Below are 15,561 nucleotides of genomic sequence, written 5' to 3'. Positions count from 1 at the left end.
GAAAACCCTGTAACGCTGACAAGGCAGGCGCGCTACCTTTCAAGCTACCAAAAGCTTGCCATGTACTCAGGAAGAGACCGCCTTAACATAATAATAGATCTGTTAACTATGAGATTACGTTAATAATAATAAAAAAAATAAATATATACTCGTAAAAAAAAAAATAATAATAAAAAAATAAATAAAAAAGAGAAAAAATCTTATCGAAATATTTAAAAAAAATATTTGTAAATAAAATGAATAAACAAAAGAAAATAGAAAAATATTTGTTTTATAAAAATAGAAATTATTTGTTTTCTTCATTTTATTAAAAAAAAAAAAAAAACTGAAACAGTGTGTAGGCCCTAGATTTTTCATCATTATCTATAATTTTCCGTCCATTATAAATCGAGCATATGCAATTAAAATCGGTAAAAGTATAAATTATTATCTAACATTATTTTCAAGTGTTCGGTTTTTTTCAAGTGTAAATATTTTCTGAAATGCAAAGTGTAAAAAATTATTCTTCCCATCATTGGTTCTTTTTTTTCAGCAATTTTATTTTCTTTTTCACAATATTATTGTATTTTAATTATTCATTTTTTTTTCCAACTCCCGGCGAAGGGTTTGTTTATTTAAATCTAGTTTTTAATTTAATCCCCACAGGACTGGAGGCGTGGGAATTTTTAAAATGGGAAATTTAAAAATTCCCTTCCTCCCCCTTGCTTCTTTTTCCCTTTTGAAAATAACAAAGGGAAAATTCAATTGAGATCCTATTCAACATTGTATTGTTCTTCTAATCAAAATGTACAGGATGTTGTGGAAACACAAATGGTAGGCTTGAAAGCTTGAAACCAGTTATAGTAACTAGAGTTATTGTCTCATTTCCCTAACAAAGAGCTATTTATTATTCGTTGATTTTGAATCTTCCGACACTTTCCTCATCAAAATTTTCAAATACCCTACCTACAAGAGCTTTAATTTCAATAAATACATCCCTCAAAATCTCCTATACCCAACTCAAAGTTTATGGAATACCGAAAAAGCTCTCTATTCGCAAATCTCCGACCATTGCTGAAGTGTCCATTTCGGAATCGGACGCTGAAGAAGATCTTCGTCATCTTCATCATATGCCTCCTCTATCACTTCATCTTCTTTGTCATCTATGAGAAATTCCACTCGCTCAACCACACAAATGAAACTATAATCGAGGTCGATGAACTCAAAACAAACATTGGAGAAAATATTGCCAATGGAGACAACGAAGAATTTAAATATGATGATGTAAAAGTCGCCAATGAACTACTTGATGATTTCAAAGCGGATCAAATCGACGAGGAAAACCATATTGACAATCTCATTAAGGAATACGAACGTATCAGAGAGATGGAAGGAAAGAACCGTCTGTTCACAGATTTGATGAAAATCAGCAGACATTCCCAAAATCTTGATGGAATTAGCGAGAGAATCAAAACTGATGAAGTCGACAGAAATGGAGCCTATCAACATATTAAAGACAGAGATTATGTGCAACACTATGGAAGATTTACTGAGGCCAAACCCATTCAATATGAATATGCGAATTATGTGAATCTCTGAAAAGGTCTATAAGGTAAATGAAATAAATACTTAAATCTTATAGGGAAGTTAAAAGGATCTAATATTAATGGTACATATTATGTACAGGCTAATAGGCCCTATACTCTCTATAGGAAAGCTTCTGACTGTTGCCAGGATAAGCTGAAAAGTCCCTTTCTCAGTAATTTTGGTAAATTATGAAATTTATGAGTAATAAGCTGATAAGAACCTCACCACCTTTTACTTTCCAAGACAATCTCACTTGATCAAAAGTACCTCTCTCATCTCTTATAGGTAACTCTTATAAAAAGTTATAATTATTTATAAGTCTTTGTCCTTACACATCGGCAATTCAATGCTGAAAACGAACGTGACTCATTTTGACGCTGGGCTCAAAATAATGAACCTGACTTGTTTTGCCCATCAGTAATTGCCTCGAGAATGTTGCTGATATTGGTGGTACCTACAATCTCAGTCTCAGAGTGTGTTCTTATTAAGAAGTCTGAGCGTGCAGGCATAATGTATGAGATGAAATCATATTGTGCAGTCATTAAGTCGATACACAAGTCTTGAGAATTTATCAGTGTGTTAATCGTTGAGCGACATTTGTGAGAAACATTCATTGAAACAGACAAACAAAACGTCCACACATTATGGAGTTATGAAACGTTTTTCAATATAGGTATTGACAATACTTTGAAACCAAAATTAGCGTGCACATGTGCAGAAACGAGTTTTCATCATATACAGTGGAACCTCGATATAACGAAACTTGTTATAGCGAAATCCTCGATATAACGAAGAAAAGTGGTAATAGGGTTACAGGATTTGATTAGGTATTACACACACAGACCTTAAAACACTACACCCAAGCTACTTCGGGTAGTTTTCTGGTATTAACCGTATACGGGTATAAAAAGTCGATTTCCCTTCCCTTCAGAGGCGAAAACCTCAGTATAGCGAAGTAAAAAGAATAGATACAACGAAGTAATTTGGAGCACGAGCCCGAGAAAATTACCTCAGTGTAACGAAATTGATTGAATTTTAACCTCAGTATAACGAAATGATCTTAAAAGCAAGTAGACTTACCTCAGTATAACGAAGTTACTCTGATTTTGACCTCAGTATAGCGAAGTGATCTTAAAACCGAGTAGAATTTTACCTCAGTACAGCGAAGTTAAATGATTGATACCTCAGTAACATTTTCGAAACATTTTCGATTTTAACCTCGATATAACGAAAAATAGATGATACAAAAACCTCAATAAAGCGAAATTTTGATCATTTCCCTTGGACTTCGTTATATCGAGTTTCCACTGTATAAACGTTGTTTAGTGACTAGCCTCCCGTTTACATTAACGAGAGGCTAATTTTGGTTGCAAAGACTATCTATTACTGACAGTACTTTGAAAATGAGTCGACAGAGAGCTGTTGGCATTGGTATGAAGGCTCGATTACGAATACATACACTGAGGCACGACCCTGTGGGCCTGTGTCGTAGCATGCCCATCCCGTAGTATGCCTCTCATCAAATGTGCCTCTTATCGTCAGATGTGCGATAAGAGACAACTCGTGTTGTCAATGAGAATAAAAAGTCAGCTCCCATGGCGTAGTGGTCACTGCACTCGCCTTGCACGCGGGAGACCCGGGTTCGATTTCCGGCGGGGTCAAGAAATTTGTATCATGCAAATGATTGATCCCGTGACTGGCTGTTGCGGGGCCCACTCAGCCTCGTGAGGAAAATGAGTAGCTATGACATGTAAATGCGCATAGCGACCGGTGCCAGCATGGTAGGTAAACATTGGTTGTTAGGATTATTGAGATATGTATTGGGAAAAATCCTACAATGCTGCAGTGAGCACCAAAGTTGTGACATAACACAAAGAAATTGCATTTACAAAAATTAAAAAAAAAAAAAAAAAAAAAAAAAAAAAAAAAAAAAAAAAAAAAAATACCTACAACTAAATCTTGTGAATTCTATCAGTTACTTCCCTTTCTACTACATTCAAGAAATACATAGAAATATTGATGAAGTTCCAATTCCAACGTCAATATGTCCTAAAATTTTGCACGTGACTATATGTAGATGTAAATGTAGGTATAAAACTCTACAATTCTAGAATTACTAACTGAATAATCTGTAAAACCTCTTTGAGAAGTTTTATAAACAGCTTTTCGAGAAAACTGACTCCGGTATGCATTCTGTTCAGGCTATAGTTCATGCACACCCTTAATTAAAGTAAGCATGACTTTATTTCGTCAAATGGAGGGCATTTTAAGGACTCATTTCTGTGACTGAGAAGCAGGCCTAGATAATCATAGGAAAAATACCTTTATCAGTTATTAAAAGAAAAAAAGATTTATTTTGGTTTCAAAAAAGGTTGAAAAATTCCCAAATTGTGTGATGCTTTTTCAGAGCAACATACAAAGTAGCTGCCTAATACTTACAATGTTTAAACTTGAGGTAAAGAAATTTTGGGAATACTTTGTCCACACCACAAAAGGTGAATAGCAAAGGTGAAAGAAAGAGAGAGAGAGAGAGAGAGAGAGAGAGAGAGAGAGAGAAAGAAGGTGTGTGTACATTGTCGGAGTAAACAGTTCTCACAAAAGATACACAAAAGTTCCCTCACTCCATATTACCTCACAAGGGTAAAGTTCACCTCAGGGGCACAAACTTGCATTGTGTCCACTGGGGGGCACCCATCACCCCGTGACGTCACAATTATAATAATTATAATATAACAATTATAACGTACTTAGATAAAAAAGAAAAAAAATAATAGAAAGTAAAAACATGGATTTACTTTTTTTAAGAGGTTTCATAGAGGGAACTGTAACTGAAAGAAAACAAGATAATAAGAGAAAGTCAGCCGTTCCGAACATTATCCTGAACGAACGTTATCCGTTCAGGATAAAACCGAAGTTCTAATTTTATTACTATGTAGTTCAGTGGAGAACTTACTCATACAAAGGGCAAAGGATCACAACGGTGCCACCAAAAGATTGATCGGGCTCAAAATAATATCAGGGAGAACATTTCCTTCATATCTGGAATCTAGAATGTTATTGACAAAAAAAAAATCACATCAAAAATCCTGCTACATAGATGCTTCAAACATATTCTTGAGATTTCTGCAGTTTGATATAAAGTTACCAATTTTCGTGTGTTGCAGATCAGAATTGACATTTTTACTGAGCTCATTGAATTCGAAAGACAATGTAACTAACTCTTCCTCAGAAGAATCTACCAACTTTTGCAAAGTCAAATCATGAAAAAATTTTGATATTAAGTGTGACAAACGGAAAAACGGGAAAAACCACCACAAAAGATTATCCCCTGATGGAAAATTTCACATTTGAGCACTCAAAATGATCCCCGCCTAAACAGAATGGCACTAAAAAGGGGAAAGGAATACGAAATTGCCCCCTCGAAAACTTCAGTCTGAACACAGAATATGCAATATGGCACAATGAAGATCAGAGACGCCCAGGTCCTAATTTGATTAGACAAAGAAAGAGCCACAGAAGAGAAAGCAAGAGAGAGAGAGAGAGAGAGAGAGAGAGAGAGAGAGGAGGAAGAGAGAGAGAAAGCCGCAACCTAGACTTTGAACTCTTTGACAAGTTTCAAAGCAATATTTGATGATGAAATAATACGGGGTGGTCTATTCCCAGAATTCTCAACTCTCTCCTCCACAGCTCTATTTGAAGAAACCCTATGTGTTGTAAATAAAGCATTCTGTTAATCCATTAATCCTACGAGGGAGAGAGAGAGAGAGAGAGAGAGAGAGAGGGGAAGAGAGAGAGAAAGCCACAACCTAGACTTTGAACTTTTTGAAAACCTTTTGACAAGTTTCAAAGCAATATTTGATGATGAAATAATACGGGGTGGTCTATTCCCGAAATTCTCGACTCTCTCCTCTACAGCTCTATTTCAAGAAATCCTATTTATTCTAAATAAAGCATTTGGTTAATCCTACACCGTATATTTAGTAACCTTATTAGTTATTAGTTTCCATGATTAGTCCTTCTTTGTTTCTCAGTAACTTCAAACACACCAAGAAATGTCGAGGTGAAAAGTGCTGAGCGCAAACTTCATCTTCAGATTTCAGCGAATAAGTAGCAACCCAACTACCCATACCCAACCTATTCACAGAAAACACGTGAACAGTGCTGAACTAATTCTATTTGAAGAAACAGCTAATAGAAAAGGCACTCGGAAACTAGGGCAAGCTATAAAAATCGACTTGAATCAAGAGAAGGAAATATAAATGCAACGAACAACGAACGCTCTAATTTTTAAATGAAAAGAAAAGAAATCTAAAGTTTATAAATTTCACTTTTTCCTTTCACGAAACTACATTTCAAAATAATTCGCAAGACAAATACTGAGAGAAGGAAGGGAATTTTCGATAAAAAAAGAAAATTTATTTTCCGTCTTTTTCTATAAATGTGAAAGAAAAAAAAGTAAGACTTTAGATTTTTTCTCTTTCGAACATTTAAAATATAAAAAAGCTCTTACTTTACATCTGTTAAATATTTTTGAATTAATAAGACTAAATTATAGCGAACAAGTGCCATACCAGGAGAAAATAAAAAGAAAACGTATTGTTTCAGCCGTTTTAAAAGCATTAACATAATTACGAGAAAAAAAAATGCTAGTGTTCCTAACAAGAAAAGTGTTTGTAATTGTTAGTATCAAACAAAATAAAAACTGAAAAGAAAGTGGAAAAAATTGAGAACAAAAATTAAAAGTTAACCAGAGCAAAAGAAAGTAAAAAGTGGAAGGAAAAGAGTGCATGAATATATAGTTACTTGATAAAGTTTTCAAACAAAAAGAAGGAAAGAGAAACGAAATATCTCATAAATTACAAAAGTTAAAAATAGAGAATACACAAATAAAAAACTGCACAAAATACACAATATGCACTTCGCACAATCATAAATTACAATAAAAACAGAAAGAAACTCTATAATTTCATAATAAAACAGAACAAAGTTCAGGAAAAACAAAAAACACTTGAGTGAGAAAGAACTCTAAGCAGAAAATAATGGAAGATAATCTATCAGACGATATTGAAACAGATGACGCCAAACTCATAACAAATATTCGGCATAAGGCGACAAGTTTCAAACAAAAAAACAACATGCAAGAAACTAGAAGAAATTCACACGAAACACATAGTTACAATAACACTAGTACAAATGAAGACAAAACACAACACAATAACGTCACAACTAATGACACTTCGCACAATCATAAATTACAATAAAAGCAGAAAGAAACTCTGTAATTTCATAATAAAACAGAACAAAGTTCAGGAAAAACAAAAAACACTTGAGTGAGAAAGAACTCTAAGCAGAAAATAATGGAAGATAATCTATCAGACGATATTGAAACAGATGACGCCAAACTCATAACAAATAATCGGCATAAGGCGACAAGTTTCAAACAAAAAAATCTCCCTCACACCAAGAACATGCAAGAAACTAGAAGAAATTCACACGAAACACATAGTTACAATAACACTAGTACGAATGAAGACAAAACACAACACAATAACGTCACAACTAATGACAAAACCCTCTATGTCCTATATGTGGCGTCAATTGTGATGGGCATCAGTTTGGGCTGCTGCGAGGCGCCAGTCGCTAGTTATATTGGGGAGATATCCGAGCCGAAACTCCGCGGAGCGATTTCGTTGCTGACTGGATTTGCGTCTAGTGTGGGTAAGTTACTTTACTTTTTTTTATATGTTCTAATTGACAAGATCACGGACGATATAACTTTGGCGATCTGCTGAAGACGGGTCTGGAATTTACATACGAAACGTACAGTACAAAACAAGGTATGTGCCAACTAGTAAAGAAAACCATAACATGTTAGTTAAGTGTGGTTGTTGGCAAATCAAAAATGTCATTTAACTATCGTGACTAAGTTTTGTTTGATAGAGCTTTAAAGTCACTGTGTAACTGATAAGGTCTTTTTTTAAAGGTTTTATAGAGGGAACTGTAGATTTGTATAAGCTCAACCAATCCTTTAGGGCTGTTGGCCGCTACACCTAAGCCTCGAAGTGGGATAAGATCTTATAAGTCCCAAAATCCGTTCTGAGAGCGCCAGCCATTCCGAGAACGAACCTTATCTGCTCAGGATGAAATCCGCCAGGGCGGGAATCGAACCCGCCTATAGAGGGAACTGTAGATTTGTATAAGCTCAACCAACCCTTTAGAGCTGTTGGCCACTACACCTAAGCCTCGAAGTGGGATAATGTCTTATAAGTCCCAAAATCCGTTCCAAGAGCGCCAGCCATTCCAAGAACGAACCTTATCTGCTCAGGATGAAGTCCGCCAGGGCGGGAATCGAACCCGCGACCTAGCGCTTACAAGGTAGACGCGCTACTCTACGAGATAGGCTGGCCTATAGTATCTGTCAGCACTCAGCAAATGAAACTCCGTCCTTCTGCAGCAAACCGGGGACAACGCTCTTTTCTGAGACACTTCTTTGCTGATCTGCTTTCAATAGCATTTTGTTCTTACAAATTCTTTCTCGTAAAGTATTCTCAAAACGAAAACCTTAACCATGTTTTAAACAAAAGTTTAACCTGAACACGTATGTAGATATAAGTTTCTTCGTATCTAGGGCACGTTGATAAATGGCACTGCATTTCCATTGTGTATACTTTTATACGTATACATCAATTGTTACGTATACTTTTCTACGAATGTACAATTGTTACGTATACTTTTCTACGAATGTACAATTGTTACGTATACATTTCTACGAATAAAATTGTGCATAATAGGTATATGTAAATATCCAATTCTATTGTTTTCTTAATGTGCACACACACACACACACACACACACACACACACACACACACACACACACACATACAAAAGACTTTAATGTTTCATAATCCTTTGCCTTAATGTTCTCTAAATGTAGCATATCTGTTATGGTTGCATAATAAAAAGCAGAGCAAATTCTTCTAGAGCTTAAAAAGTTACATTTCCAGAGTTCCGGAATGAGTTGCAAGATAATATGCAAGCTACCTACTGTGCATGTAACTTGATGATAGCATTATCCACTTCTGGATTAGAAAAAAAACTAGTTCCGATAATCTGTACAAATTCTGAAAGGGGGCGATCGTAGAGAAAAGGTTGGGAAACACTGCTCTAGATGTAGCATATCTGTTATGGTTGCATAATAAAAAGCAGAGCAAATTCTTCTGGAGCTTAAAAAGTTACATTTCTAGAGTTCCGGAATAAGTTGCAAGATAATATGCAAGCTACCTACTGTGCATGTAACTTGATGATAGCATTAATCCACTTCTGGATTAGAAAAAAAAACTCGACCGTTGAGAGCATTGTTGTAAACTTCTTAACACCATCGACAAATTTTTGTCGATGGTGGGATTCGAACCCGGGACCTTCTGCATGGCAAGCAAGCGCGTTACCACTGGACCAACCGTGCCCCGTATACTTTTATACGTATACAATTGTTGCGTATACTTTTCTACGAATGTACCTACAATTGTTACGTATACATTTCTACGAATAAAATTGTGCATAATATATGTAAATATCCGATTCTATTGTTTTCTTAATGTTCATATCTTTGCGAATTCAAGCGCAGATAACGAAGACAGGAAATCTGTATAAACAATAGTTTTGTGTCAGCCATTCCCAAACTGTGGCCCGCCAAGCTTTTATTTCTCAGAGCCATATTTGGACAGCATTAAGCAAAAAAGAAACATCCATTAGGGGAATTTTCTTATGGATGCTATGCACAAAAGGGATTCCTTTCTGCGTAATTCTGCCCATTTAGGATGGACGCTTACATGTTACATAGGTACTTCTTGAACTGCAGCCCCGATTAAAGTTTGAACACTCCTCTGTGGCCCGCGCCATAAAAAGGTTGGGAACGGCTGGTTATGTGTTTGCTGAGAATTTTAAACGGTAATCTTGTGTGTTTTCTTGTAACAAAAGAAAATTTTAAACACCATCGTCAAGCCGTTTGTTCATAGACATAGTTTCGAATGCATAGTTTACTAGAAAGCATTTGTAAGAACAATGCCATCGAAAGAAAGTAGATCAACAAAAAAGTGTCTCAGAAAAGAGTGTCGTCTCCAGTTTTGCTGCAAAAGGATCGGAGTTTCATTTGACACCACCCTGTAGGTACACATTTTGACTGTTGCTACACCCTGAATACAAATGACAATCAACATCCCTTGACATCAACTAACTGATGGTATTGACAGAACGTACAAACGGAGTAGGAAAAAACATGGTACAAATCGGTACATAATATTGAGTACATAGAAAGAATGGAGTAGGTACATAGGGAAAAACATGGTAGGTACATTGGTACATAGGTACTCGTATAACGAAAAAAAAACGGTACCTACCTATTTAGGTATATAGGGGGGAAAAACATGGAAAACTGAAATTTGCTGATGACAGGGAGAGGGAAAGCCCCCCCTAGCAAATCATCATGGATTATTTATGGAAAATGCTGTCACAACTCACACATTTCAGCTCCAATCCAAACCGACAGCCACCAACATCAAGGCGAACATTTTTTGCACACTACCTAACCCGGAAAATGTCAATCCCTTTTTTAACGTCCCTCTTTGTCCCGTTTTCCCATTCCTTTTTTCCCCCTCTCCATCAGAAAATCCCTCCTTGCTCACAAATTTTCGTTATTTTCGTTCCCGTTTAACATTGACTGACAAATATTTCCCTCTTCCTTTTCCCCTTTCGTTACTCTGTTGACAGTCCTCTCGTGCTCCCAAATTTCCCTTTTATCCCCCTCTCTCCCTGATTACCTGGTTTAATGACAAATATCCCTCCGCTCTTTCTCTCCTTCCTTTTTGGTCCTCGTCACCCAACCCCTCTCAACAATACCCCCCCCCTAACCCTCGAAAAAGTCCCTCCATGCGATACCTATTTTATCCCTCTCTCGCAATGGTTACCTACCTGGTTTAATGACAAATATCCCTCTGTTCTTTCGCCCCTCTTCTCCCAATCTCTGTTAACAATATCTCCCCACTCTCTCTCTCTCTCTCTCGATACGGATAAGTCCTGCGATCATCCCTACCGACAAATTCCCATCCCTTGTCTCGATCTCTTTTTCTCCCCTTCTTGATCCCTTTCTCTCCCTTTTCCCACGGTCGTGGTCCTTTCCCCCTCTTTACAGGGCCGGATTAGCCCCCCGCCGGGCCCGATACCCTTTTTCGATCTTCCTTTTCCACCTCCCATTATGCATTTCCTTTTCTCCCCCTTGTATTCAGAAGGATCTCTTGATCTCGCACATTACCTACATCCCAAATATCGAGATTATCAACGAGCTAGTCTCTTCGTACTTAAGTGGTAGATGTTTTCTTATGCCCTAATTTTCGCTGAACGCTAAAGTGAGCAAAATAAGATTTAGGCGCACCAGCTGAAATTTTGAAAATTTTGGTCCAGCAATCTTGAGAAATCCAGTCTCCACCAAAAGTAAATTTTTCGCGCCGCAGGGCGATTTTTTTTTTTTTTTTTTTTTCTTTTGGAGAATCTCCCCCCCCTCGCTCTCTCTCTCTCTCTCTCGCTCTCTCTCTCTCTCTCTCTCTCTCTCTCTCGATACGGATAAGTCCTGCGATCATCCCTACCGACAAATTCCCATCCCTTGTCTCGATCTATTTTTCTCCCCTTCTCGATCCCTTTCTCTCTCTTTTCCCTCCGTTCCGGTCCCCCTCCCTTTGACTCCTTTTCTCCCTGTCTGAAGTCTCTTTCCCCCCTCTCGATCAGTTTTCTCCCCGTTTCGAGGTCTCTTTCCTCCCTCGATTTCAAGAGCTGTCTCTCATTTCGAGTTGTGTGACAGATTTTATCCCCGTACTGTGGAGTGTATCGGGAAGTTTTTCCCTTTAATGTGGTGAGCCCGGAATGATTTATACCTACCTCACAGGTATCTACATTATGTGTAATATGTTGCAGTCAATGTTTGAAATTTTTATAGCTCACAGGTATGTATGTGTGTGTTATAATTATGTTGCAGTCAATGTGTGGAAGTCTATACCTCACAGATATCTATATGTCTGTGTTATATGTTGCAGTCAAAGTGTGGAATTTTATACCTCACAGGTATCTATGTGTAGTTGAGTGTGTTATATGTTGCAGGCAATGTGTGAAATTTTATAGCTCACAGGTATGAGTGTAAATGAATGGCTAAGAGTCAGAGCGGACTAAGTAAAAAAAAAAGAAGAAGAAGGAGAAGAAGAAGAAGAAGAAGGAGAAGATGAAAAAAACAGCATAACTGAAAAGTCCCTTTACTCTAGCACGATACCCCACTTTAGAACAATGATGCCCCAATTTACGGTATACCTGTAAATATGTTGCCACCTGGAATTCGCTGCCTTCAAGCAATGACAGTCCAATATGAATAGGGTAATGACAACCCAATTTACTGTACATTTGCGTATTTTACAACCTCTGAAATACGCTGCCTTCAAGCAAAGATAACCCAATTTGGGACAGTAACAATCCAATTTAGGGAAATGGATCAATGATATCCTAGTTAACGGTATCTATAAATATGTCACCACCTACCTTCAAGTTATGACACCCCAATTTACGGTACATTGTACCTACTATTTCACGACCTTTAGAATCCACTGCCTTCAAGCTTCATTTTGGCAGTGTTGCATTTCCAATGCTAAGCCAATGATCCCCCCCGGAGCGATATATGACAACGTGGCTTTTGAAATTCACTATTAGAACGGGGACACAATAAGCTGCCATCGACAGGGGAAAATCATGCCAGCGCTTTTGATGTACGATTACGCTTTTGAGCCCGGGGACTTGGGGCTTGAAATGCCAAAAATACTCGAACAGTAGGTGGAATACTTGGAAGAGTATTAGGTAGATATGTGGAATCATACGTAGAATAGTGTGGAAATGTGTGATGATGATAATAGTGTGGATGATGTCAGTTTAAATTACGTAGGTAAGTGTATTTATTTAAAAATTAAACATTTCAATTTGGAAAATTCGAAATTCAAATTTTAGATACCGTACTATATCATTATTTCTTGCTCGAACCATACAGCTCCCTCGGATACAACTATTCTCAAAGCAGAGTGAAAAAAGAGCTAACAATGCTAAGCAAAGGAAAGTTTGGAATCGGAATAAAAGAAGGTATATTACACCTCGCTTAAGTTCTCTCCGAATGAGTGACAGTCCTTGAACAACACCAGCACAACAATCCAAACTCCAAACAACTGGGAAGGTAACAAAGTTAGACCTAAAAGTGTCAAAGTCCCAAAACATCAACGGAATAATTAGCTCCCCAAAGTTCGCACTCAATCGATTCTCTAAAGCGCAAAGCCAAAGGATCATTCATTTTGCAAAAGTTAAACTTTGCCGTGATAAAGCCAGGCAGGGTCTGCCACAGGGGGGGGTTCGTAAGGTCAAGTTTGTCACTCGGGCCTGGGGCGCAAGCCCCGCATAGGTACCCGAAACTTGTATAGGATACAGAGGATTTCAAAGCCGGTACCCGAAACCTAATTTAGCTAAAGATTACCAACCTAATAGGTAGCTACGTAATTAAATATGCAGCAGCAAAATGGCTGGAAAAGTGTTTAAATTATAGAAAACTGTAGACTTTACAGGATTTCAAAAAGCGAGACTTAGATGCATATAAAACTGTACTAGAAATTACACTTGAGTATAAAAAAAGCCGGGACAGATGAATGTTCCAAAATTTGGGATTATGACCCACAGTCCCACAGTAAAGATGCGGAAAAAATTCCAAGGGGGGGGGATGGACATCTCTAGCCCCATAAATCACGCCCTGTCACTTTCGAGTAGTTTTTTCTTGTTCTTATGTTTTATCTATTTTTGACATTTTTTTATCTTCTTATTCCTTGTTCGTCACATCCGCTTTTTAGTTTGCTTCCAGACCTTCCTTGTTTCCTCTTCCTCCTCTTCTTTTTCCACCTCCTCCTTCCTTCTCCATTGTTCTTTTCTTTGTATTTTTTTATTTTTCTTCTATTGTGTATATTTTTGTTATCATTCTCCCTTCCTTCCTCTGTCACTTGTTCTTGTCATTTTTTTTAGAAAGTGGGTGATGTCTCCGATTCTTGCTTCGTTATCTTGAATTCTTTTCCTTCTTTTTTTTGCAGTCTACAATTTTGTCTACATTCCTTACTCTCCTCTCTTCTTCTTTTTCATCTGCTTTTTCTTCTTTTTGCAATGACGTATTTCTCTCATTCTCTTTCACTCCATGCTTCTTCTTGGTTCTTCCTCATTCTTCTCCTTTTTTTTCCTTCTACAATGTCCTATTCTCTCTTCCATTGTAGGTATTCTCTCCATATATTTTTACCTTCTCCTCGTTCTTGTTCTTTTCTCCATTGTGCGTCTTATTTTTCTTCTTCTTTCTTTCCTTCCAATCTACATTTCTCTCTGCATTTTCAATTTCTCCTTCTTCGTCGTCGTCGTCCTTCTCTTCACATTCTTCTAGTTATTCTTCTTCCTCCTCCTCTTTCGTTTTGTCTTCTTCAACTTCTCCTTATTCTTCCATTAATTTTCCTCTCCTTGCCTCGATTCTCTTTTTTCATCCATGTCTCCACTTCACCTCCTCCATGTTTCTATTCTCTGAATGCATTCTTTGTCAGAGCGTTCTATCTTTTCTTTTATTCCACTTTTTTTTTTTTTTTTAATTTTTCTTTTTTCCTTTTTTTTCATTTTTCTTTCCTATCTTGATGACATATTCCGACATCATCAGCTCTTTTTTTAATTATTCATCTAAACCTCTCTCTCTCCCTCTCTCTCTTTCTATCTCTCTCTCTTCTTCTCTCTTTCCCTCCCTCTCCCTCTTTCCTCTTCTCGCTCTCTCAGTTCTCCTTACTTTGTCTTTCTAAGTGGCGGATATCAGGAGTGGAAAGTGAGTTTTGGTTGGAAGGTTTCGTGATGTGAAGAGGTCAGAGTGAAAAGCTGATGGTTTTGTACAGTGGTGGGGGGTTCGACTCCCATCCTGGCGGATTTTATCCTGAAAAGACAAGGCTTGTTCTCGGAACGGCTGGCTTTCTCCTATCCTGTCCTCCTTTTCTCTTCGCTTTCGGGATGATAGGACCTCAACAGTTACAGTTCCCTCTCTAATCCTATCAAACCTCTTCAAAAAATAAATACATACCTAAATAATAATGAAATGAGTTCAGTTACTGGCTTATCGTCAACAGTGTCCAGCAAAATTCCACTCCAATTGGCCAATTCCAGCCACATTTGTAACTATACGAAATCCACTTCTGAATTTCCCATCTAGCCCCCTTTTCCCACCATTTTTTGTCTCGTCCCTTTTTTTTCCCTTGCAATCTTGGCTCTTACTTCTCGACAAAGTGCTAATGAGGTGTTAAAAAAAGGGAGAAAAATGAGAAGGGAAAGAATGAGAAAAGAGGGGAAAAAGAAGAGAAGAGGGGAAAAAGAAAAGAAGAAGGGGAAAAGAGCAAAAATCTAATGAATGACCTCATTTTCTTACACATTAGTAAGAGAGGTTTTTTTTTTTTTTTTTTTTTTACTCTGGTACCTGCATAAAGTGTTAACTGCGTTAAGCATCAATGTTTATCAATGATCAATGAATAATCATTGTGTTTGTATTGATTTGTAGCTTGATCAAACTGCTCATCCTTGATCATTATGTCTCATGACTCATGAAATGGATTAGCCTTTGATGCCTGAAAATGCCGAACAAGTTAAACAGTTGAAAGTGTTGAGTCACAAGTCAAGAGTAAAAATAAGTTGAAAATAAAATAACAATAAGCTGAAACTAAACGGTATCAACACAGCACTTCCATCGTTCTCCTCCTCCTTCTCCTCCCTATTGACATTCCGAGCTGCAAAACTTTTAACGAACGAAGTCGAGTGGAAATGCGAAATCTTATGAAATCATTACCAATACCTTTTCTCTTTTCGAATGCGGGTTTGTGGAATAACTTTTGTTCCATGCGGAACTTTCGTACAAGTTTGAATA

The 15,561-nt window shown here is 37.3% G+C and overlaps 2 protein-coding genes across 4 annotated transcripts in view; both read left to right on the top strand.

Annotated features, from left to right (window-relative positions):
* The first annotated feature begins 481 nt into the window (after positions 1-481).
* Positions 482-6,760, top strand: LOC103514121. Of its 2 annotated transcripts, none has more exons than XM_026827177.1 (2): positions 482-1,591; positions 6,172-6,760. In XM_026827177.1, the coding sequence occupies exon 1, from the start codon at positions 1,009-1,011 to the stop codon at positions 1,576-1,578; it is 570 nt and encodes a 189-aa protein (XP_026682978.1). In that variant the 5' UTR covers positions 482-1,008; the 3' UTR covers positions 1,579-1,591; positions 6,172-6,760. The 2 variants fall into 2 exon arrangements, with proteins under 2 accessions (XP_026682978.1, XP_026682977.1); XM_026827176.1 differs by lacking the exon at positions 6,172-6,760 and adding an exon at positions 4,731-5,305.
* Positions 6,761-7,146: 386 nt separating this feature from the next.
* The window catches only part of LOC103514119 (facilitated trehalose transporter Tret1-2 homolog), a 23,008-nt gene continuing 14,593 nt past the window's right edge, over positions 7,147-15,561 (top strand). For both annotated transcript variants that reach the window (XM_017446095.2, XM_008478982.3), the window contains exon 1: positions 7,147-7,284. In XM_017446095.2, coding sequence (XP_017301584.1) covers positions 7,170-7,284 — 115 coding nt within the window. In that variant the 5' untranslated portion in view covers positions 7,147-7,169. The remainder of the gene's footprint in view (positions 7,285-15,561) is intronic.

This window comes from Diaphorina citri, unplaced genomic scaffold (genome assembly GCF_000475195.1).
Source record: "Diaphorina citri unplaced genomic scaffold, Diaci psyllid genome assembly version 1.1 scaffold1085, whole genome shotgun sequence".
In the NCBI taxonomy this organism is placed as follows: Eukaryota; Metazoa; Arthropoda; class Insecta; order Hemiptera; family Psyllidae; genus Diaphorina; species Diaphorina citri.
This window is presented reverse-complemented; position numbering and strand designations above follow the sequence as displayed.